A 24,654-nucleotide genomic window follows, 5' to 3' on the forward strand; every position below is an offset into this window, starting at 1 on the left:
GTGATTTTTTTTTTTAATTTTCAAGACTACGAATTTATTTGTAAATCTATTTTTTGCCGAATTACTATTTTTGGCTCTTTTTGCCCCGTACCGGCTAGACCTGCCTTTGCTAAAAACTAATCACCACGTCTCCCTATCAATAGGAATAGAATGTTTATTGAATCATTCAAATCGGTTGGATCGGTGTTCCCAAAATCGTTGACAAAAATTTGTAACGCACACACACAAACACACATTTTTTCTAAGGTATGCCAAAATGTTCAGAAGGTATTAAAACGTAAAAAAAATCATATTCGAGTTTTTTGCGATTACTATAATTTATCCTGCGATAAGTTAATAAACATTTTTGCATTTCTTTACATTTCAAAGATTTCTGAACATTTTAGCATACCTTGGAAAAAATTGATGTATGTGTACAAATTTTCGTGGACGATTTCGGGAACATTAGTCAATTCAAAAAACATTCGATTCGTATTAATAAGAAGACGTGCTGATTAGTTTTTGGCAAAGGCAGGTCCAGCCGTTTCGAAGATACGGGGCCAAAAAAAACAAAAATGGTAATTGATTTTTTGAGAGAACGGAGCGTCCGATTTGTATAATTCAAAAAACATTTTATTTGTATTGACGAAATGAAGAATTGACAATTGTTTCGGAGATCCAATAAAAAAAAGTGACAAAAAATGCCATTTGGCGGACAAAAATGCTCATTAGACATATGTACATCAAATTATCACATATTTTATAGATATTTTAATAATAAGAACAAATTTTGTTTTCATTTCTATAGGTTCCGTACTAATGCTTATCCGTTAGACTGCAACGCGGCGCTCACGCGCTTTGATATTTGGTTTCTACTCAGCTAACGTATCGCAATTGCTTTGAAAAAAGTTCAAAATTTCCAAAATATTCCAAAATGAAGAAAAAACTTTTTTCTAAAAAAGTCAATTATTGTCAAAAATTTATAGTTTCTCAAAAATCTAATATTTTCAAAGATGTTAATCTTTTTAAAAAAGTAATTTTTGATACGGGAAGTTCCAGCAATTTGCCTTAAGGCACGATGCCATGCACCACTAGTCTTATACTTCCCAAAAATTTTAAAAATCTGAAAAATCGATTTTTCAGAGTTCTAAAAGAAAATTGATTATTTTTAAAAAATTAAATTTTTGGTACGGGAAGTTCCAGCAATTTGCCTTAAGGCACGATGCCATGCACCACTAGTTCTTATACCTCCCAAACATTTTAAAAATCTGAAAAATCGATTTTTTCTAAGTTCTAAAAGAAAATCGATTATTTTTTAAAAATCATAATTTTTGATACGGGAAGTATCAGCAATTTGCCTTAAGGCACGATGCCATGCACCACTAGTTCTTATACTTCCCAAAAAATTTAAAAATCTCAAAAATCGATATTTCCAGAGTTCTAAAAGAAAATTGATTATTTTTAAAAAATTAAATTTTTGGTACGGGAAGTTCCAGCAATTTGCCTTAAGGCACGATGCCATGCACCACTAGTTCTTATACTTCCCAAAAATTTTAAAAATCTGAAAAATCGATTTTTTGTAAGTTCTAAAAGAAAATTGATTATTTTTTAAAAATCATAATTTTTGGTATGGGAAGTACCAGCAATTTGCCTTAAGGCACGATGCCATGCACCACTAGTCTTATACTTGCCAAAAATTTTAAAAATCTGAAAAATCGATTTTTTGTAAGTTCTAAAAGAACTAGTGGGGTGGGTGGCATCGTGCCTTAAGGCAAATTGCTGGAACTTCTTGTACCGTAACGAAATGTTCGAGGAATATTGAATGTTTTCAAATAGATTATTATAAATATTGTAACATTGTCTAATATTTATAAGTATTATATAAACTGAATTGCAAAGTTGAAATTATTTGTTTAAAGTACATTAAAACTATAGTCAGAATTAAAAATAAAATCTGAATTATTTTCGATATACATAAAATTAAAAAAAAAAAAAAAATTAAACAAAAATTTTTTTTTCCAAAAACAATTATTTTGTTAAGACAAGCAGAAAGTTCTTTGAATCATTTAAATCGGACGCTTAGTTCTCTCAAAACTGCCATTTTTACATATTTAGCTCCGTATCTTCAAAATGGCTGGGGCTGCCTTTGCCAAAACTAATAAACACTTCTCCCAATCATTACTATTGAATGTTTTTTAGATCATTCAAATCGGATACTCCGTTCTCTCAAAAAGTCGATTTCTATTTTCTGCACTCTTTGCTCCGTATCTCCGAAACGGCTGGACCTGCCTTTGCCAAAAACTAATCAGCTCTTTTCCCTATCGATAGGAATCGATTGAACCATTCAAATCGGTTGATCCGTACGCCCGAAAACGTGGACGAAAATTTGTATTTATATACATACATACACACACACACACACACACACACATCCATTTAGTTTCTGAGGTATGCCAGTAAAATGTTCAGAAACCTTCAAAACGTCGAGAAATGTAAAAATTTTCAATTCCGATTTTCGGCCCATTACAATAACTTACCCTACGGGAAGTTAAAAATGATTATTTTTCAAAAATCTTAATTTTTGGTACAGGAAGTTCCAGCAATTTGCCTTAAGGCACGATGATGTAGTCATTACCCTTCCACCTACCTTGTACGATTTGCGGTTCAGCCCCAGCGCTATAGTCCAGCATATACAGCTTCCCCTTATTACTCAACAGTAACATTTTCTTCTGCCCGCAAACTATTTTCTTAACACCCAACTCACTCATCCTGATCAAATTTTTATCCTGCCACGGCAGCATGCCCTGGTGTTCAATTCTTTGCTGGTAAACAGGATTCTCCTCACAATTGTTCTTTATCATATCGGTGTAGCTCAAAGTCAGTCTATCGAGATGGCACATGACTATGACTGCCGATTGTTTCAAATCCATGTTGATTGATGCATCGTTCGGTAAAGACAGGAATCTCAGAAAGCATTGTGTAGGTGAAGTGGTGATGTTCAGGTTTTGGTAGTTTTCGTTTTGTTTTAGATTGATGTTGGAGGTTTTTGGGTTTTTGTGATGCTGTTGCAGGTTGCAGATGTCGTCTTCGGGTTCTAGGGCTTCTATTCGTTGCAGGATTGATACTAGAGGTGCTGAAGAGAGCTGGGATGATGACCTAAATAGAAGAGGATATAATATAAGAAGAGGCGTTAAATAAATAAATAATTAATTAATTAATTTTAGAGAGAAAAATCCTATTTGCTGATTTTATGTTTTCTTAACGTTTCAAGTCGTTCTGAATCGAAAGATACCAAATTTGGTAAAAAAAGAGTACGCGTAAGGATCAAACGCGATAGAAGTAAAACTTATTTGCTACTGTACAAGTTGGCATTTAAGTAAAAATAAATTAACAATTTTAAATAATGTTCATTAGTAATATGGTAACTCTCGTGATGCACACATTTATTAGTGTCGACGACCATTATACACATTTATATAATGATAAATTATAAATTATCTTCTATATATATATATATATAAAATAAGTCGGGTTTTCCTTCCTGACGCACGAACCGATTTCGACAATTTTGCATTCGTTGGAAAAGTCTCGGGCTCCGCAAGGTTTATAGCTCAGAAAATTAGTTGTGCATGGCATCGTGCCTTAATGCAAGCTGCTGGAAATTCACGCACCGTAATTAAAAATTCGAGTAATGACATTAGTGAGAATTATCAGAATTATGCTTGGTTAAGTCAACGAGCAATTCTTGCCGCAAAGAATAATGATGTACACGCACTGAATTTCACCATTCAATAAAAAATTGCTGGCGATTTGGTGAGATACCAATGATTCCGACTGGTCTTCCGTTTGACTTCAAACGATTGCAATTTCCAGTTCGTCTTGCGTTCGCAATAACAAGTCGCAAGGGCAATCGCTTAGTGTTTGCGGGATAAATTTTAAATAGATTATTTAGAAAACCATTGTTTTTCACGTTCACGTTGCCTGTTCACGAGTTGGAAAACCATCCGCTTTGTTTGTGTTAACGTCAGACCAAAAAACAAAAAATGTGGTTTACCAAAGAGCACTTCAATGAAACGGATAATTTGCGGATTCACTTTCATTTACTTAGAGAAGTTCAACTAAAAAACACTTCATTTTTGTAATCAAAATAAAATCATTACTGTTGTATAATAAAATCCAATTTTTCCTTTTCAAATATAAAACAAACAAAAAATTACTTCATCTTTCTCACGAAACCATCTGGTGGCGAAACGAAGTTCGTCGGGTTTGCTAGTATATTTATAATACCATTAAAAATATGCATAATATGTAAAAACAATAATGTAATTAAAGCCATACTTCAAATATGACATGATCGGTTGGTCATTGTAATTAGCATTTAGGACTTGGATCTTCATTAGAGAAATGAAGTAATTGTTGATTAATAAATTCTATAATATTCGTTCGCACAGTTATGTTAAACAACGCCTGAACAAATATTGATTTCACAATTTCACTCATCCTGTAATAATTGTGTTTGAAGAACTTCGTGTAATTAAAATTAACATACATTCATTGACTGCTTGTATTTTTTTTACTTTTTTGCTGGCGATATAATGTCATTCTTTGAACACCTGTAATATCTGTCTTGCCTAAAAAATATTACTTATTTCAAAAAATTGTCAAAAAGTCATCAGTTTTAGTATTTGTACGCATAGTAGACATACTAAAGAATATTGTGTGCAAATTTTACATGTTTAGCACAAACGGTTAATTTATGAAAAATAAAACAACTCTACTTGTACAACAAATACAGGGTACTATGTAAATTAGTCATGAGGCGAGTGCACGTTTTAGAAAAATATTTTTTATCTCAAAAAATTGTATAAAAGTCATCAGTTTCAGTATTTGTATTCATAGTAGACATAATCAAGAATGTCATGTGCAAATTTCATAGATTTTGCACAAACGGTGTATTAATAAAAAATAAAAGAACTCTACTTGTACACAAATAAAGTATACTATGTAAATTAGTAATGAGGCGAGCAAATGCACATTTTGGAAAAACATTATTTAACTCAAAAAATTGTAAAAAAGTTATCAGTTTTATAATTTGTACGCATAGTAAACATATTAAAGAGTGTCATGTGCAAATTTTACATGTTTTGGACAAACATGTATGTATTAATGAAAAATAAAAGAACTCATTAAGAAAATAAAAGAATTTTAATAACTTCAAAGATTTATAGAAACTACAAATAATATAGAAATAATTTCTAATCAATAGAGTACCTGGTCTTATAAATATAATAAAATATTATAGTTTAACGTCCAATATTATAAGAAAAGTGTTACAGTTATAAAAATGAATTAAAATTTCGATTATTCGGCCGTGCTTTTAGATAATACTTCGAGTATGTACTAAAAATTTTATTCAAAATTGAATAATCTGCAATTATTTCACACATTATAAAAGGCTCTACAGCAAATCGGTATACTTATAAACCACTCATAAATTAATATATTGATTATATTTACACATGTTGGAAAGTTCGTGAAACTTGCCTTAGGGCAAAATGTTAGTTTATTATGTTATTATCCAAAGTGAAAATAGTGAATGTGATGCAAAATACAATATACACCTAATTATTGAAAATTACCTGTTGTCTTCTGAGCATTCTTTATTCCACAGTGCCAACAATAATGAAACACATTCCAATAAACTTGATAAGACTCCTCGCTGTGCACACAACTCAAACAGCAGACATAGCGATATATTCTGATCAGCCTTTGGTATACCACACTGACCATCACTGAAAAAAAACATATATAAATAAATAAACATACATTTATTATTTTGAAAAAAAAAAAAAATTACACCACTGAGAAGGGGTGTCATCCCCCCTGGAAAGTGGCAAAGGAGTCTAAATTATTTTTACTTTCGAACTTGAGAGTTGGATGAACCTAATTCCAAATTTTCATGCAAATTATATAATTTCATCTGCCAACATATACTGTATCTTATATTATTTTATTTTCTGGCACATCTCAGCTTCTTTTTGGCAATAATAATGTAAACATTAAATTTTTCTTATTCACAATCATGAATTTATTATAAATGTTCTAATATTGTCTAGGCTCATAAGTAAATTGAAATTTCTGACACGTGACAGTTCTAGTTCTCATTTATCAAACTTTTTTCAATGTCAAACAATGACAAAAAATTGCATTTTTTTCCCATTTATTTCTACAATATTACTATATTTACATAATCATTTACATCCTTTAAAAATTCTTTAACAAACTTCAGAAAGATTTATCAAAATATGAATAATCGTTTAGGAGATGTATCTTTACATACATCATTACAGAAAATTTTTATATATACGATTTTTTTTTCTATCTTACCCCAAAACAATTTGTTTCAAGAATTTATGAGATCGATCCAATATTTCTAGCCAAATCGGCGATATAGTATTATGTTTGAACAAACAGGCCATTGGTAAACTTTGTAAGGAGTCTAGGGCTTCTGATAACAGTTCGGTGCAAATGTCTGTGTCCTCGCCTAAAATTAGATTTTTATTAATAATAATTGATATTAAATATAAAAATATAAAAAGGAAAAAATTATATACATGCCAAATCAGGAAAAACACAAAAAATATGTAAAATTTATTAAACACTAAACTTGTGCAAAAGAACATCATAACTAATAATAATTAACACAACTGAATTCAAGGTTACGCGGCACGTGCGGTAGAGTGAGTGGATGCGGGGCGTAAGAAACAAAAGAGGAATGAGAAACAGAGAAAGCAATTTTGTAACTGTCATATATATATATATATATATATATATATATATATATCCATACCTGATCTCCAAGCTCGCCTCAAAAAAGCAAAAGAAAAGCTCAGGGCTGCTCTTGAACCGACACGAGCCAAATCGGTCAGAACTTTTTCATGGTTCGTAGCATCTTTTGCAGAATTTATTTGTTTGACTACATCCTGTAAAAGATGAAGACATATTTATTAACTTCCCAAAGGAGAAGTTTATGTTTTCATCAAAAAATCCGACTCGCTAATGTTATGTTTTCTCGACATTTCTAGCCATTCTGAATCGAATGAGGCCAAATTTGGAAAAAGTATGTATAGTGTGAACAAATTTTTTGCCGTAAATCGACGTTTTCTCAAAAACGGCTGGACCGATTTCAAAAATTTAAAAGCCATTCGATGTATCTCCATGAGGACTATTGTTTGTCAGTTTTGCGCGATGATCGGCCAAGCCGTTTCTTTGTAAATAGCAGAAAAATGAAAAAATTTTCGTCCACGTTTTAGCCCGCAATTCTGAATAGATTTTAAAAATTCCAAAAACTTTCAAAAGATATTTGTTGAGAATCGTGCTGATTAGTTTTTGGTAGAGATCGGCAGGGACGTTTTCTTGTAATGAAGTGTTGAAAACATTTTTTTCGGCGATTTTTATTATTTTTTTTTGACGGTAGATACCATAGTCTTCTAGATCATACTAAAATATTTCCCGCCCTACGACAAGTCATTTAATTTTAAAAACTCGTCAGTTTGCAAAAATTAGTATCGTTTTTTGGCGTTTGTCAAAATTAGAACTTTCATCGAGTTTGCTCAAAAACGCCTGAACCGATTTCAAAAATTTAAAAGACAATCGATGTATTTTAATGTAGATTATCTTTACTTAGTTTTGTGCGACGATCGGCGGAGCCGTTTCTTTGTAAATAGCCGAAACGTTAAAAAAAATATCCACGTATTAGCCCGAAATTTCGTATCAATTTTAGCAATTCAAAAACTTTTAAAAAAATATTGGTTGGTAAAGATCAACCGGGGCGTTTAAATTAAATATTAAAAAAAAATGACGATTGATAAAACTTTGTATGACAATAGATTACGTAGTGTGAAATAACATACTAAAATATATTATAAAAAATCATGAAAGTTTAAAATTTCACCGCGCACTTAAAAGATTCTAAGAAGAATCATATTATATAACTATCATATTATACAATTACAGATATTATTAGTATGTTTGAAAAACTTTATTTGGAAATTTCATGGATTAATTTTTATTAAAAGCCAAAACAAATATTTTCGAAATAAACAGTTGACTAATTTTACCTAAACAGCTACATTTCAATTCTTATTGATTAAGTTTATAATGTACTTCTCGTAGGGTAAGTTATTGTTATCGTCCAAAAATCGAAAATGAAAATTTCTACATTTCTTCAGGTTTCGAAGATTTCCTCATAATAAAAAAATGGATGTGTGTGTGTGTGTGTTTTGTATGTCCACGTTTGCGGGCGCACGGATCAACCGATTTGAATGGTTCAAAAAACATTCGATTCCTATTGATAGGGATATGTGCTGATCAGTTTTTTGGCAAAGGCAGGTCTAGCCGTTTCGGAGATACGGAGCAGAGAGTGCAGAAATTAGATATCGAGTTTTTGAGCGAACGGAGCATCCGAATTGAACGATCCAAAAAACATTCGATTCCTATTGATAGGGAGATGTGCTGATTATTTTTTGGCAAAGGCAGGTCCAGCAGTTACGGAGATACCGAGCTGAATGTGCAAAAAATGGCAGTTTTTGAGAGAACTAAGCATCCAATTTGAAGGATTCAAAAAACTTTCTGTGTTGACAAAACGATCGTCTTTGGGAACATTTTTTTTAATTTCTTTTTTTTTTTCATTTTCCAAAAAAAATTTTTGAATATCGAAAATAATTCGAATTTTAATTTTAATTCTAGCTGAAGTTCTAACGCTCATTTATCTTCAAATAAATTGTTTTAACACAATTGGTATTTAGTTTATATAATTCTTATTAATATTAGGCAATGTCCTTCATTTTAAATCCGATTGATTAAATTTTATTTATTTACTTCTCTGTAAACATATATATGTTACAGTATTTATAATAATCTATTTGAAAACATTTAATATTCCTCGAATATTTCATTACGATACTGGAATTACCAGTAAATTTGCCTTAAAGTACGATGCCATGCACCACTAGTTACTTTTATTACTATTCCTTTACCTTATGACTATTGAAGACACTAGCAGAATCCACACTTTTAACAGCATCAGCACCATATTTATTATCGTAATTGAAAAGATTCCTGCAAACAGCCGCCATGTACCTCTGCATGATGGTGACCCTTTGTGTGATGCGAATAGAAGACAAACAAGTTCCTGCAGCATTCTGTGAGATCGTATCCAGTTCGTGTAGAATGGATTTGATGCAATCTTGTTTCTGTTCGGTTGCTGTAATAGACAGATTGATAATTTATTTATTTATTTATTTATTAACTTCCCGTAGGGCAAGTTATAGTAATCGCAAAAAAATCAAAAATGAAAATTTTTACATATCTTTACGTTTCAAAACCTTCTGAACATTTTGGCATACCTTAGAAAAAATGGATGTATGTGTGTGTGTGTGTGTGTGTGTGTGTGTGTGTGTGTGTGTGTGTGCGTGTGTGTATGTATGTGCGGATACAAATTTTCGTCGACGATTTCGGAAACACCGATCAACCGATTTGAATAATTCAACTAGCTGTAAGTGGAATTCTGTCTTAAGGCAATTAAGGCATCGTGCCTTAAGGCAAATTGCTGGAACTTCCCGTACCAAAAATTATTATTTTTTTAAAAACGATTAACATTTTTGAGAAAAATTTACTTCGAAAAAATAAGATTTTTGACAAACAATTAGACAAACTAGCTGTAAGTGGAATTCTGTCTTAAGGCAATTAAGGCATCGTGCCTTAAGGCAAATTGCTGGAACTTCCCGTACCAAAATTTTTTTTTTAAAAACGATTAAGATTTTTGAAAAAAATTTACTTTGAAAAAATAAGATTTTTGAGAAACTATATATTGGACAAAAAATTACTTTTTTTTGAAAAAAAAAAATTTTTTTATTTTTTTTAAAAAAAAAAAAATGTTTTATTTTATTTTGACATATTTTGGAAGATCTAAACTTTTTTTCAGAGCAATCGTACTGCTTTAACTGCATAAAGACGAAATATCAAAGCCCGTAAGCGCCGCGTCGCCGTCTAACGCGTAAACATTGGTACGGAACCCATAGAAATGTAAAAAAAATTTATACTTATTGTTAAAATCTCTATAAAATATTTGATAATTTGATGTGCATATGTCTAATGATCATTTTTGACCGCCAAATGGCATTTTTTTTTACTTTTTTCATCAGATCTCCAAAACCGTTAGACCTGCCTTCATGAAAATTTGATCAATTCTTTATCTTGTCAATACAAGTAAAATGTTTTTTAAAATATTCAAATCGGACGCTCCGTTCTCTTAAAAACTGAGTTACCGTTTTCGGCACTTTTTGCCCCGTATCTTTGGAACGGCTAGACCTGCTTTCGCCAAAAACTAATCAGCACGTCTCCTTATTAATACGAATCGAATGTTTTTTGAATTATTCAAATCGGTTGATCCGTGTTCCCGAAATCGTCGACGAAAATTTGTATCCGCACATACATACACACACGCACATACATACATACATACATACATACATACATACATACATACATACACACACACACACACACACACACACACATACATCCATTTTTTCTAAGGTATGCCAAAATGTTCAGAAACCTCTGAAACGTAAAGATATATAAACATTTTCATTTTCGATTTTTTTGCGATTACTATAACTTGCCCTACGGGAAGTTAAAAATTACTTTTTTTTAAAAAAAAAATTTTTTTAATTTTTTTTTTAATTTTTTTTTTTTTTTGAAAAAAATGTTTTCTTTATTTTGACATATTTTGAAAGATCTAAACTTTTTTTCAAAGCAATCGTACTTTTCAAATATCAAACCGCGTAAGCGCCGCGTCGACGTCTAACGCGTAAACATTGGTACGAAACCCATAGGAATGTAAACCAAAATTATACTTATTGTTAAAATCTCTATAAAATATCTGATAATTTGATGTGCATATGTCTAATGATTATTTTTGACCGCCAAATGGCTCATTTTTTTACTTTTTCCTCCATATCTCCGAAACCGCTAGACCTACCTTTATGAAAATTTTATCGATTCTTCATCTTGTCAATACAAGTGAAATGTTTTTTGAATTATTTAAATCGGACGCTCCGTTCTCTTAAAAACTGAGTTACCGTTTTCGGCACTTTTTGCCCCGTATCTTCGGAACGGCTAGACCTGCCTTTGCCAAAAACTAATCAGCACGTCTCCTTATCAATACGAATCGAATGTTTTTTGAATTATTCAAATCGGTTGATCCGTGTTCCCGAAATCGTCGACAAAAATTTGTATCCGCACGTACATACACACACGTACATACATACACACACACACACATACATCCATTTTTTCTAAGGTATGCCAAAATGTTCAGAAACTTTTGAAACGTAAAGATATATAAAAATTTTCATTTTCGATTTTTTTGCGATTACTATAACTTGCCCTACGGGAAGTTAATAATAAGCAGTCATCAATAGAATTTATTTTGAGATATAGTTTGAGATCATCTGCAAATAATAAATGTGGACAGCTAATAATATCAGATATGTCATTAACAAAAATAAAAAGTAGTAGTGGACCAAGAATGGATCCCTGAGGAACACCTGAACTGATATTTTCAATGTTACTCAAGGATCCATTAAGATAGACAAACTCTTTACGATTATGAAGATAACTCTTAAAAAAATAAATAAGTGAAGAATTAAGACCAATTGTAGATAATTTAGTAAGAAGAATGTTATGATCAATTTTGTCAAAAGCTTTACTGAAGTCAATGTAAATAACATCTAACAACTTGTCCATTTGTGTCAAGATTCTCAGCTATATATTGTTTAATACAGATTAAATTTGTTATCGTAGAACGGGCAGGCATGAATCCATGTTGATTAGTAGAAATTAAAGTTCTAACAGAAGGAATTAGTTCTCTATAAATAATTTTCTCAAATACCTTAGCAAAGTTTGATAATAATGATATCGGACTGTAATTAGTAATGTTTGATGTATCACCCTGTTTAAAAGTTGGAACTAATCATGAAATTTTCCAATAATTTGGAAAAGTGTTTGTACGCAATGATAGATTAAATAAAAATGCAAGTGGATTAGATTGAGCAGATGAGCAATCACGTGTAAAGAAAGATGGAATACCATCGAAACCAAATATTTTGGAGTTCTTAAAACTTGCTATTGCGAGTTGCTAATAATGATAGAAGATAAGGAGAATAGAAGATAACCATGTGATCGATTTTTGTTAAAAAAAATAGACTCCATTCCTTCTTGTTGATATGTGGTGATATCATAGACATTACACTACATGGACTGCTAGTCCACTTATGTTTTTCATTGTATATAGTGCTCAAACATAAAAGGGACTGTTTCTGAAATATCTTTATTATAAAACATATAAAATTTACCCTGAAAGTGGCTTTGACCACAACACTTTACTAAATGAATTTGGTATTCCTTCCCTTGCCTCACGTCGATTTATCTGTACAATTATGTTCTTATTTAAACTTTGCAATAATTCTACAGACTGTCCTCTTATTCTCAATCAACTATCCTTTAATGTTCCAAGGCTATCTACGCGTTCACAATTATTTTTCAATTATCCTACTCCTAAATCTAATTTACTCTTAAATTCGCCTATTCTGCTTATGTCCTCTAACTTTAACTTAATGATGTCACATATCTGAGCAAACATTATCCGAGCAAACATTACCGAAAAATGTCTATGAATAAATATTTTATCCACATTTCTAAATTTCAATCTATCAGAAAGTTTTTGCAAACTGCCTTAAAACAAAATGTCATTTTTTATTACTTACAAGGTGGTGGTCCCCATAGCCAAGTGTCCATGTACTGTTCAGACGGTATGTACTCATTTTGTCCTTTAATAACAGATATTTCTTCATCTAATGCTTTGCAAGCTGAGCAGTTACAACCTTTGTTAGGTCCACAAATTCCATCGCAGCATAAACAATTTAATACCTGAAATAACAAAACAATTAGCAACAAATATATATAAATAAATATATATATATATATATATATATATATATATATCTGTTAATATTTCCTTTACCATCATTCCGCAGTAATGTTTCCCACTCTCCGAAAGCTTTGCCAAGCCCCCATTGGCATTAACAGTGCCTTCACTAAACGGTCCAACAAGTTCTCCATCGCTTATCAAAGTATTCCACAGGCTATTCAAGTGCTCTTCTGAATGTATTATAAATTGAGGATCTATTCTCAGCCATTTTTTATCAAACCTAGATTGAGGACATAATGCATATTTTCTATTATACATTATTTCCACGTGACGAGAGAAAGAATTTTGGAAAAAGAAGTTTTGGTGCAATTTAATTCACAAAGTTACATTTTAGTTAGATTTTTCTAAAAGGAATGTAAGGTAGATTATTGGTTTTGAAGATGATTTAATTTTTATGATTGTGTGGCTTTAATATTATCACAAAATTTCAATTTGAAAATAATCCTGCAATTTTTTTGACATCGCCATATTTTCAAAACAATCAATGAAGCATCTGTCAAATTTGACAGCTCGATAGATGTGAAGTTGGGAGCTAGAATTAGGTTTAGACGGAGAGTCGGTAACAGTTTGAATTCAAATTAAGAAAACATAAATAAATACATAATTAATTATGTGTTTTGAAGTAAAACTTCTTTAGGCGCGACTGAGGTGTAAATCCGTACAAATGCAACGGAAATGCGTTACGCCAGAACTATACGTCATTCGCTTTTGATGAAATCATTTCTATACGGGTCAAATTTGATTAGTCGTCGTGTATGTGAATAGAGATCTGTTGTTGTATACGTACCGGCATCAACGTTGTATGCGTACCGATATCGACAAGAAAATCGGCATAGATAAATAAACATTTTAAAGTTACATCGTAGTACAAATGTTGATTTAATGAAAAATTCCTGAATCAGGAGAATATTTTACCTTGTCCCTTGAAAATAACAAAACAAATTAAACATTATTGCCGTGTACTAAACGTAAGTTTATTGATTAGAAATTATTTCTATATTATGCGTAGTTTCTATAAATCTTTGAAGTTATTAAAATGGAAATATTTTTTTGGAAAGACAGATTCTACAGCTGCTCAAAGAATGAGAAATGCTTATTTATCTATGAATGAGACTGTATCGCCAGCAAAATAGTAAAAAAAATACAAGCAGTCAATGAATGTATGTTAATTTTAATTACATGAAGTTCTTCAAACACAATTATTACATGATGAGTGAAGTTGCGAAAACAAAATTTGTTTAGGCGTTGTTTAACATAATCCACTGTGTGAACGAATATTATAGAATTTATTAATCAGCATTTACTTCATTTCTCATCTAATAAAGGTTCGAGTCCTAAATGCTAATTGCAATGACAAACCGATCATATCGTATTTGAAGTATGACTTTAATTACATTATTGTTTTTAAATATTACACATATTTTTAATGGTATTATAAATATATAATTTAAAATTTACCATTATATAAATGTGTATAATGGTCGACACTAATAAATGTGTGCATTACGAAGTGTTACCATATTACTAATACAAATTATTCAAAATTGTTATTTGATGTATTTATTTTCACTTAAATGCCATCTTGTACAGTAGCAAAGAAGTTTAACTTCAATCACGTGTGAACCTTACGCGCACTCTTTTTAACTTCCCGTAGGGTAAGTTATTGTAATCATCCAAAAATCGAAATTGAAAATTTTTGCATTTCTCGACGTTTTGAAGGTTTCTGAACATTTTGGCATACCTCAGAAAATGATGTGCGTGTGTATGTATGTATGTATGGATACAATTTTCCAGTCACGTTTTCGGGCGCACGGATCAACCGATTTGGATGGTTCAAAAAACATTCGATTCCTATTGCTAGAGAGATGTGCTGATTAGTTTTTGGCAAAGGCAGGTCCCGCCGTTACGGAGATAAAGAGCAAAGAGTGCAGAAAATAAAAATCGAGTTTTTGAGAGAACGGAGCATCCGATTTGAATGATCTAAAAAACATTCAATTAGTAATGATTGGGAGAAGTGTTTATTGGTTTTTGGCAAAGGCAGGCCTAGCTATTTCGGAGATACAGAGCTAAATGTGCAAAAAATGGCAGTTTTTGAGAAAACTGAGCGTCCGATTTAAATGATTCAAAGAACTTTCTGCTTGTTTTAACAAAATAATTGATTTAAGAAAAAAAATTTGTTTCAAAAATTTTTTTTTCAAATTTTTTTTTTTTGTATATCGAAAATAATTCAGATTTCATTTTAAATTTTGACTATAATTCTAATATACTTTAAACAAATAATTTCTACTTGCAATTCAGTTTATATAATTCTTAAAAATATCAGACAATGTTACAATATTAATAATAATCTATTTGAAAACATTCAGTATTCCTCGAACATTTCGTTACGGTACGGGAAGTTCCAGCAATTTGCCTTAAGGCACGATGCCACACACCCCACTAGTTTTGTTTGAAATATTATGACTGAGTACAGTTTAATACGAAAGATGCATTTTAATAAAATTTGTAACAATATCTATGAATCTTATAATATAAAAACAAATTTATTTATATAAATTTATTCATAGTATTAAATATTTGTACAGCAGCAATTAAATTTACAATGCAAATAAAATATAAGTAATTCATAGAAATTTCTGCTTTCTGCTTGTTAATATTTCATTGATCTTCATCATGTTTTCCATTATGAACAGCCACCTTGTGATTCTTCAAGCCGCCCAATCGCGCAAATGCCTTATTGCATGTATCACATTTGAAAGGGCGTTCCCCTGTATGAATACGCATGTGCTTATTCAAGTCTCCAGATTGTTTGAATGCTTTTTTGCATATTTGACATTTGAAAGGGCGTTCTCCTGTATGAATACGCATTTGTAATTTCACACTACCTTTTCGTGCAAATGTCTGATTGCATATTTCACATTTAAAAAGACGCTCTTTGGTATGACTGATCATGTGTGATTTCAAATTACCTTTTTGTGTGAATGTCTTATTGCATATTTCACATTTGAAAAGATGCTCTTTGGTATGAATAACCATGTGTAATTTCATAAGTCCTTTTTGTGTGAATGTCTGATTGCATATTTCACATTTAAAAAGACGCTCTTTGGTATGAGTGATCATGTGTGATTTCAAATTACCTTTTTTGTGAATGTCTGATTGCATATTTCACATTTGAAAAGACGCTCTTTGGTATGAGTGATCATGTGTGATTTCAAATTACCTTTTTGTGTGAATGTCTTATTGCATATTTCACATTTGAAAAGACGCTCTTTGGTATGAATAACCATGTGTAATTTCATAAGTCCTTTTTGTGTGAATGTCTGATTGCATATTTCACATTTAAAAAGATGCTCTTTAGTATGAGTGACCATGTGTGATTTCATATTACCTTTTTGTATGAATGTCTTATTGCATATTTCACATTTGAAAAGATGCTCTTTGGTATGAATAAGCATGAGTGATTTCATATTAAATTTTTGTGTGAATGTCTTATTGCATATTTCACATTTGAAAAGACGCTCTTTGGTATGAGTGATCATGTGTGATTTCATATTATCTTTTCGTGTGAATGTCTTATTGCATATTTTGCATTTGAAAGGGTGTTTTCTGTATGAATAAGCATATGTCTTTTCAAAGTGCTTTTATCTTTCAACTTCTTATGACAGATTTTGCATTCGATAGTGCGTTCTGTGCTATGAGTAATCATGTGCTGTTGCAATTTTGATGAATATTTAAATGTCTTATCGCATACATTGCATTTATGGTTGCCATTTTTGCCATTTCTAGGTATTTGGTCAACCATGTGCTCTTTCAAATAATTAGATTCTGTAAATGATCTATTACTAATGTCATATTCACAACTGGGTGTCTCAATTACCTCTTGTTTGATTTCTTCTTCAATAGTTATTTCAGAATTCATAAATCTTTCCAGACAAGTTTCATTATCTTCTAAACATGATTCAGACTTAACAATACCTTCAAAATCACATTCACTATCAAGTTTTATGTCTTCCATTGAAAGTTCTAGTGGCTCAATTTTAATTTTCTGATCATCATCAACCATGTGCTCGTTCAAATAATTAGATTCTGAAAATGATCCATTACTAATGTCATATTCACAACCGGGTGTCTCAATTACCTCCTGTTTGACTTCTTCTTCAATAGTTACTTCGGAATTCATAAATCTTTCCAGACAAGTTTCATCATCTTCTAAACATGATTCAGACTTAACAATACCTTCAAGATTTCCATTACATTCATTTTCAAGTTTTATGTCTTCTACTGAAAGTTCTAGTGGCTCAATTTTAATTTTCGGATCATTCATAATTGTTTCTTCAGACATTTTCACTGTGTATAGTATCTTTTTCAAATATCTCAAATATTATATTCAATCTAAATATACTTGCATTTGTTGTATATAATCTTCCGGCTGCTTAAAATGATATTAACACTTTACACGCTTTTTTATCTATAACACGGTTATGGTCGTTCCGAAATCCGAATTCAAGTTGGCATTTCGAGCATAGAGTATCTTTTGATAAAGACGCGTTCAGAAGAATTAGTTAGGGGACATATTGTAGTCGCAAATTTGGCGCTAGTGAGCCGATGAAAAACTATTGTCAAATGTTTTATGTTGGTCTTTACGTTTCAAGGGTTTTTAAACATTTTGAAAAAGCAATTATTTTGTTGAAACAAGCAGAATGTTCTTTGAATCATTTAAATCGGACGCTTAGTTCTCTCAAAAACTGCCATTTTTACACATTTAGCTCTGTATCTTCGAAATGGCTGGTCCCGCCTTTGCCAAAAACTAATCACCTCTTCTCCCAATCATTACAAATTGAATGTTTTTTAGGTCATTCAAATCCGATACTCCGTTCTCGCAAAAACTCGATATTCATTTTCTGCACTCTTTGCTCCGTATCTCCGTAACGGCTGGACCTGCCTTTGCCAAAAACTAATCAGCACATCTCCCTATCAATAGGGATCGAATGTTTTTTGAACCATTCGAATCGGTTGATCCGTGCGCCCAAAAACGTGGACGAAAAAATGCGGACATACAAAACACACACACATCCATTTTTTCTGAGGTATGCCAAAATGTTCAGAAACATTCAGAACGTCGAGAAATGCAAAAAATTTTCAATTTCGATTTTCTGCCCATTACTATAACTACCCTACGGGAAGTTAATTATGAATTCCTAAAAACAATAGTTTCGTCAAGCAGAAAGGTTTTTGAGTCATCAAAATCGGATGCTTAGTTCTTTCAAAAACTGCTACTTTTTGCACATTTAACTCCGTATTTCCAAAACAGCTGGTCCTGCCTTTGCTAAAAACTAATCACCACTTTCCTCCATCATTACAAGCATAATGTTTGTTGAATCATTCAAATCGGATGCTCCTTTCTCACAAAAACTCGACTTTTTTTGCACTCTTCATTCTGTGTCTCTAAAACGAGTGGACCTGTTTTTGACAAAAACTAATCAGCACATCTCTTAATCAATATCAATTTTTCAATTAATCAAATCGGTTGATCTATGCGCCCTAAATCGAGGACGAAAAATTGTATCCAAACATACATACAAACACATTTTTTTTAAAGTGTATGCCAAAATGTTCAGGAACCTCTGAAACGTGGAAATATGCAAAAAAAATTATTGACGATTTTTAGACGATTACAATAACTTACCCTACGCAAAGTAAATAAATATAACATTTCTTCATAGTTCTTAATATTAGGTTGTCAAATATCTCCCTTCCGCTTTTTTGCATTGCATTGCATACAAAAAGGCGGAAGGGAGATATTTGACAACCTAATATATTGTATATTAATTGATCGTAAAAAAACAATTATTTTTTTAAATAAATCGAAGAAATGTTAATATTTATTTGAATAACCTTATGTTTGTTTGCAACCTTTAGACAAACCCACAAAAAATATACACACCTAATTAATCTTAAAACAATATTTAATTATATCAAGCATAATTGCCAAATCTGTTACCAGCTCTTCATCTACATGACAGATCCTTCAAGAACCATAACCTCAAAACTGTTCTTTTCGCATTTCATAATCAATTTTGCTGAAAAGTACTATAAAATACTATATGATTGCACGATAAACTTAATAATAACGATATAGATTAAGAAATAGTAATATAGATGCCTTTTGTGAGTCGTACATTACGCTCTTTTTTGAGTAAGTGGCCAGGACGACGTAAATTTGGATTCTATAGTTTTTTACCAATATTCTTTGTATTGGGTGCTGCGCTAGAATTCTCTATGATAAAGTGGCAAGTCGGGGAAACGAACTTCTGTACGTAATAATAGACACATGAAAACTAACCTATAAAACTTGTAAAAATTCTTTCTTTAACAGAAAGGTAAATCTTTCTATTTACCTGAGTCTTTTCCTCTTCAGATAAAGTTTACAAGCGTCGCCAAGCCAAAACCATAGTTGAAGAAAAACTTGCCCTCGACAATCCAAATTTAAAACTATAACTATTACAATGCCTGCCGGAGTATCCTGGGGTCAATACCTCAAATTCATGAGTGCAGCTTTACTGACAATGTTTGCCGGTTCACAACTCGTACACATGTACTACAGGCCCTTAGACGATTTAGACAAATACATAGAGGAGGAGTATCAGAAACAAAAACAAATGAGGAGTAAAGATACATCTTCTTGATTTAATCGTTATAATGTAGTGTGTAATTAAAATTTAAATATAAATACAAAATAGTGTGTTTTTTTATTATTATTATTATTATTATGATGTAGGTACGTCTAATTGGTTTAAAATATCACGAGCTTTTGTTTTTAGAGCGTTTTGACCGCTTGTTTGGAGCACCGTTTGCAGTTGTATCATGTACTCATCAATGTTTTGTAAAGTAGCACCATCGAAACCTGCACAAAATAATAAATAGTCACACAATCACACTTTATTAGAAGGGACTTATTTTGGCGCATAATAGACAAATGTTATGGCAAGGCCATGTTATGAAGGACTTTCCATACTAAATATTAGGTTGTCAAATATCTCCCTTCCGCTTTTTTGCTCTTGGTTTATAATACAAAAAGGCGGAAGGGAGATATTTGACAACCTTATATTAACAAAAGCCATGCGGTTGCTCTGCAGTCAGGCATATTTCTCCGGTTGTCAGATAGAAAACATAACCTAGAAATTGCACATTATTTTAGATAACAGGGTCTTTCTGACTCAACTTCATAACATACGAGTAACTAGGGAATGCAATACCGATGGAAAATTTCATTACCGGTATTTCGGTAATTTTTCATTTTAAAACCGCAAAACCGGTAAATTACCGGTATTTTTATTATCTTAAACAAACGTAAACAAAATTGAAAGTTACTAGTACAAATATAAAAAAATGAATATACAACTACAACTATATTCAACTAAACAATAAAAACAATAAAATAAAACAATAGGTTTATTTTTTTAACTAATAATTTAACAAAATTATATCCAATTTAATTAATTCATTATCACTATCGTGTATATTGAGTACTTTTCACCAAAAACAAACTTATGAGTAAGAAAAACCAAAAACTCATAAAGATCATATTACATTATTATAATAAACTGTATTTTCTGTATCCGATGTGTTAAATTAGCATAATTTCCAATATTTTAAAAAATCCTTTTTCAACATTTATTTAAGATATGATACTTTATCGAGATAAATAATAAGATACTATAATTGTTGAGTATTGTTATTTAAAACAATGTGTTGGTTCTATAGTATTTTCAAACTTCGAAATGTTTTCGAAAAATAATATTTTATAATTGTAATAAGAAGCAAAAATATTTAGTAATTATCATAATTATTATGTATAAAGTAAAAAAAAAAAATATTACGCAGGGGTAATCTGTATGATATAAAATATTTTGGCGCAAATATCACTTAAAAAACCGTTACATTTTTACATAAGATGAAACAAACACCATTATCTATCAGTCCAATTCTATTTATTGTAACACGATATGAAACCCTTTGGAAAGCAATAAATATTCAGTTTAATGACGAGTTGAGATAATATTCGACATTTGTTTATCCTATAGAATCACTTGAAGATATGGCTGTTTATGCGATTATGGAATTTAAAGATAAATTTGTTCTGAGAAATTTAAACTTCAGTGTATTATGTATCAAATAGCGCTTATGTAAAAATACCGGTATTTTTGGGGTAAATAGCGGTAAAAATACCGCCGAAAAATCGGGCGGTTTACCGGTAATTCGGTATACCGGTAAACCGGTATTGCATTCCCTACGAGTAACGTTGCAGTTTATGTGTAATACGCCCGAATGCGCAGCAAATACATGACATTTTGACAGTATTCAGTATGATTCATTACCATAATGTATGTAATTTGAAGCATAACGTAGCCTTGCCATAACATTGGTCTGTTATGCGCCAGAATCAGTCCCTAAATATCTTTTTTATTATTATTATTACCTGTTATCGCAAAGTCTTTAAATCCATCAACCAACCCCGTCCGCAATTTCTCCAAATGATTCCCAAGAATTACGTTACTAGATTTGTGACCTTCCGTTTCAGCCTCCAATTTATCAATGGCCATTCTCATATTTTCGATATGCTTTTGCAAAATTGCATTTTGCTGTTCGTAGTCTGTGTTGGACTTTCGTAATTGACGTAGTTCTGTTTCTCTGATCTGATAATAAATAATAATAGAATACATTTTTAACTTCCCGTAGGCAAAAAAATCGAAAATGTAAATTTTTGCATATCTTTACGTTTCAGAGGTTTCTGAATATTTTGGCATACCTTAGAAAAAATGGATGTATGTGTGTGTGTGTGTGTGTGTGTGTATGTGTGCGTGCGTGTGTATGTGTGTTCGGATACAAATTTTCGTCGTCGATTTCGCGAACACGGATGAAGCGATTTGAATAAATCAAAAAACATTCGATTCGTATTGATGGAGAGACGTGCTAATTAGTTTTTGGCGAAGGCAGGTCTAGCGGTTTCAAAGATCTAGTGAAAAAAGTAAAAAAAAATGTCATTTGCCAGTCAAAAATGATCATTAGACATATGCACATAAAATTATCAGATATTTTGTAGAGATTTTAACAATAAGTATGTAAATTTTGTTTACATTCCTATGGGTTCCGTACCAATGTTCATCCGGTAGACGGCGACGCGGCGCTTACGCGCTTTGACTTTGAGAATTTCCAAAATATGTCAAAATAAAGAAAACATTTTTTTTTCAAAAAAAATTTTTTTTTCAAAATAAGTAATTATATATAGTATATAGTATTATATATAGTTTCTCAAAAATCTATTTTTTCGAAGTAATTTTTTTCAAAATGTTAATCGTTTTTAAAAAAATAGTAATTTTTGGTACGGGAAGTTCCAGCAATTTGCCTTAAGGCACAACACCATGCGCCCCACTAGTTTATCTTTTTTTGCATCCCAGACTAGTTCTTTTGTCTGAGTATGCCGGAATCAATACCGCCTGGATATAATACTTACTAAAACCTCGTGGGGGTAGGATCTAGAATGTTATCATTCTTGCACTGAAATTATACTCATCTTCTAAATGAGCAAGGTCCCATTCATTATGTATGTATGTATGTATGTATGTGTGTGTTTATGTGTGTGCGTGTGTGTGTGTATATGTGCGGATACAAATTTTCGTCGACGATTTCGGGAACACCGATCTATCAATTTGAATAATTAAACTAGTGGGGTGAATGGCATGTGCCTTAAGGCAAATTGCTGGAACTTCCCGTACCGTAACGAAATGTTCGAGGAATATTAAATATTTTGTCTATGGCATCGTGCCTTAAGACAAATTGCTGGAACTTTCCGTAATAAAATATTCGAGGAGTAATAAATAGTTTCAAATAGATTATTATAAATACTGTAACTTTCATTATTTGTATTTTATAGACTAAATATATAAAAGCTTATAAATTAGACGACGACTTTTATATATGCTTACATGAAAAGTAAATAAAACAAATCAAGTGGAGTTAGAATGAAGGACCTTATCTTATATTTCTAAGAATTATATAAAATGAATTGAAAAGTTAAAATTATTTATTTCTAAGCAAGTTTAAAATTAACTAGTGGGGTGGGTGGCATCGTGCCTTAAGGCAAATTGCTGGAACTTCCCGTACCGTAACGAAATGTTCGAGGAATACTGAATGTTTTCACATAGATTATTATAAATATTGTAATATTGTCTAATATTTATAAGAATTATATAAACTAAATTGCAAAGTAGAAATTATTTGTTTAAAGTATATTAGAACTATAGTCAGAATTAAAAATAAAATCTAAATTATTTTCGATAAAGTTTAAACAATTTTTTTTCCAAAATCAATTACTTTGTTGAAACAAGCAGAAAGTTCTTTTAATCATTTAAATCGGACGCTTAGTTCTCTCAAAAACTGCCATTTTTTACATATTTAGCTCCGTATCTTCGAAATGGCTGGGCCTGCCTTTGTCAAAAACTAATAAACACTTCTCCCAATCACTAATTTAATGTTTTTTATATCATTCAAATCGGATACTCCGTTCTCTCAAAAACTCGATTTCTATTTTCTGCACTCTTTGCACTTTATCTCCGTAACTGCTGGACCTGCCTTTGCCAAAAACTAATCAGCACATCATCATGTTTTTTGAACCATCCAAATCGGTTGATCCGTGCGCCCGAAAACGTGACTGGAAAACTGTATCCATACATACACACACACACACACACACACATCCATTTAGTTTCTGAGGTATGCCAGTAAAATGTTCAGAAACCTTCAAAACGTCGAGAAATGTAAAAAATTTCAATTTCGATTTTCGGCCCATTACAACAAAAAAAAAGCCATTTGGCAATCAAAAATGATCATTAGACATATGCACATCAAATAATCAGATATTTTATGGAGATTTTAACAATAAGTATACATTTTGTTTACTTTTCTATGGGTTCCGTAGCATCGTTTGTCCGTTAGAAAGCGACGCGGCGCTTACACGTTTCGATATTTCTCATCTCTAACTTTGCAGATAAAGCAGTGCGATTGCTTTGAAAAAATATATATAACAAAAATATTTTTATCCAAGTTTTTTTATCAAAAAAAGTCAATTTTGTTCAAAAATTCAAAATTTCATAAAAATCTAATTTGTAAAAAAAATTTAATTATTGGTACGGAAAGTTCCAGCAATTTGCATTAAGGCACGATGCCATACACCACTAGTTCATATATATTATCAAGTGAAAACGGACATCGCTACTGCATGATATCAAGTTGCCCAAAGCAGCTTAACCGTTACGCCATGGAACATCTCAGTTAATAATAATGAAAAGAAATTAAGAATTATTGATGATACGTACTTTGTTATGTTCTAAAAATTCTTCGGTGAATATAGGTATGTCTAGTTCTGTCGGCACATCTTCTTGTTTGAGAGACTTCTGAGCTGGGGGATTGTTCTGAAAAGAAATCAATTTGATATATATATATATATATATATATACATATATATATATATATATATATATATATATCTTATATATAAAATTCTGTAATGATGTATGTAAATATACTCATCCTAAGCAATTATTCGGATATTGATAAATCTT

The 24,654-nt window shown here is 31.3% G+C and overlaps 5 protein-coding genes across 5 annotated transcripts in view; 1 reads left to right on the top strand and 4 right to left on the bottom strand.

Annotated features, from left to right (window-relative positions):
• Window positions 1–2,588: 2,588 nt before the first annotated feature.
• LOC113388491 (probable E3 ubiquitin-protein ligase HERC2) lies at window positions 2,589–13,335 on the bottom strand. The gene is made up of 7 exons (XM_026625866.1): window positions 13,067–13,335; window positions 12,810–12,972; window positions 9,018–9,244; window positions 6,830–6,962; window positions 6,367–6,523; window positions 5,619–5,771; window positions 2,589–3,135 (listed from the first exon to the last, which is right to left on the bottom strand). Exons 1-7 carry the CDS (start codon window positions 13,289–13,291, stop codon window positions 2,589–2,591), a joined length of 1,605 nt encoding a protein of 534 aa, XP_026481651.1. The 5' UTR covers window positions 13,292–13,335.
• Window positions 13,336–15,691: 2,356 nt separating this feature from the next.
• Window positions 15,692–16,153, bottom strand: LOC113388492 (zinc finger protein 32-like). Its single transcript, XM_026625867.1, has one exon. It carries the CDS (start codon window positions 16,151–16,153, stop codon window positions 15,692–15,694), a length of 462 nt encoding a protein of 153 aa, XP_026481652.1.
• Window positions 16,154–16,580: 427 nt separating this feature from the next.
• LOC113388493 (zinc finger protein 287-like) lies at window positions 16,581–17,375 on the bottom strand. Its single transcript, XM_026625868.1, has one exon. The coding sequence runs from the start codon at window positions 17,373–17,375 to the stop codon at window positions 16,581–16,583; it is 795 nt and encodes a 264-aa protein (XP_026481653.1).
• A 1,702-nt stretch (window positions 17,376–19,077) lies between these two features.
• On the top strand, window positions 19,078–19,668 carry LOC113387871 (small integral membrane protein 4). The gene is made up of 2 exons (XM_026625259.1): window positions 19,078–19,346; window positions 19,452–19,668. Exons 1-2 carry the CDS (start codon window positions 19,193–19,195, stop codon window positions 19,529–19,531), a joined length of 234 nt encoding a protein of 77 aa, XP_026481044.1. The 5' UTR covers window positions 19,078–19,192; the 3' UTR covers window positions 19,532–19,668.
• Window positions 19,669–19,743: 75 nt separating this feature from the next.
• Window positions 19,744–24,654, bottom strand: part of LOC113388017 (high mobility group protein 20A) — a 23,956-nt gene continuing 19,045 nt past the window's right edge. Inside the window, exons 5-7 of the mRNA XM_026625423.1 lie at window positions 24,409–24,504; window positions 21,513–21,729; window positions 19,744–19,937 (exon numbers count right to left, since the gene is read on the bottom strand). Coding sequence (XP_026481208.1) covers window positions 19,801–19,937; window positions 21,513–21,729; window positions 24,409–24,504 — 450 coding nt within the window. The 3' untranslated portion in view covers window positions 19,744–19,800. The remainder of the gene's footprint in view (window positions 19,938–21,512; window positions 21,730–24,408; window positions 24,505–24,654) is intronic.

This window comes from Ctenocephalides felis, unplaced genomic scaffold, assembly GCF_003426905.1.
Source record: "Ctenocephalides felis isolate EL2017-DRISC unplaced genomic scaffold, ASM342690v1 CF-g0.4_SCAFFOLD_03572, whole genome shotgun sequence".
NCBI lineage: Eukaryota > Metazoa > Arthropoda > Insecta > Siphonaptera > Pulicidae > Ctenocephalides > Ctenocephalides felis.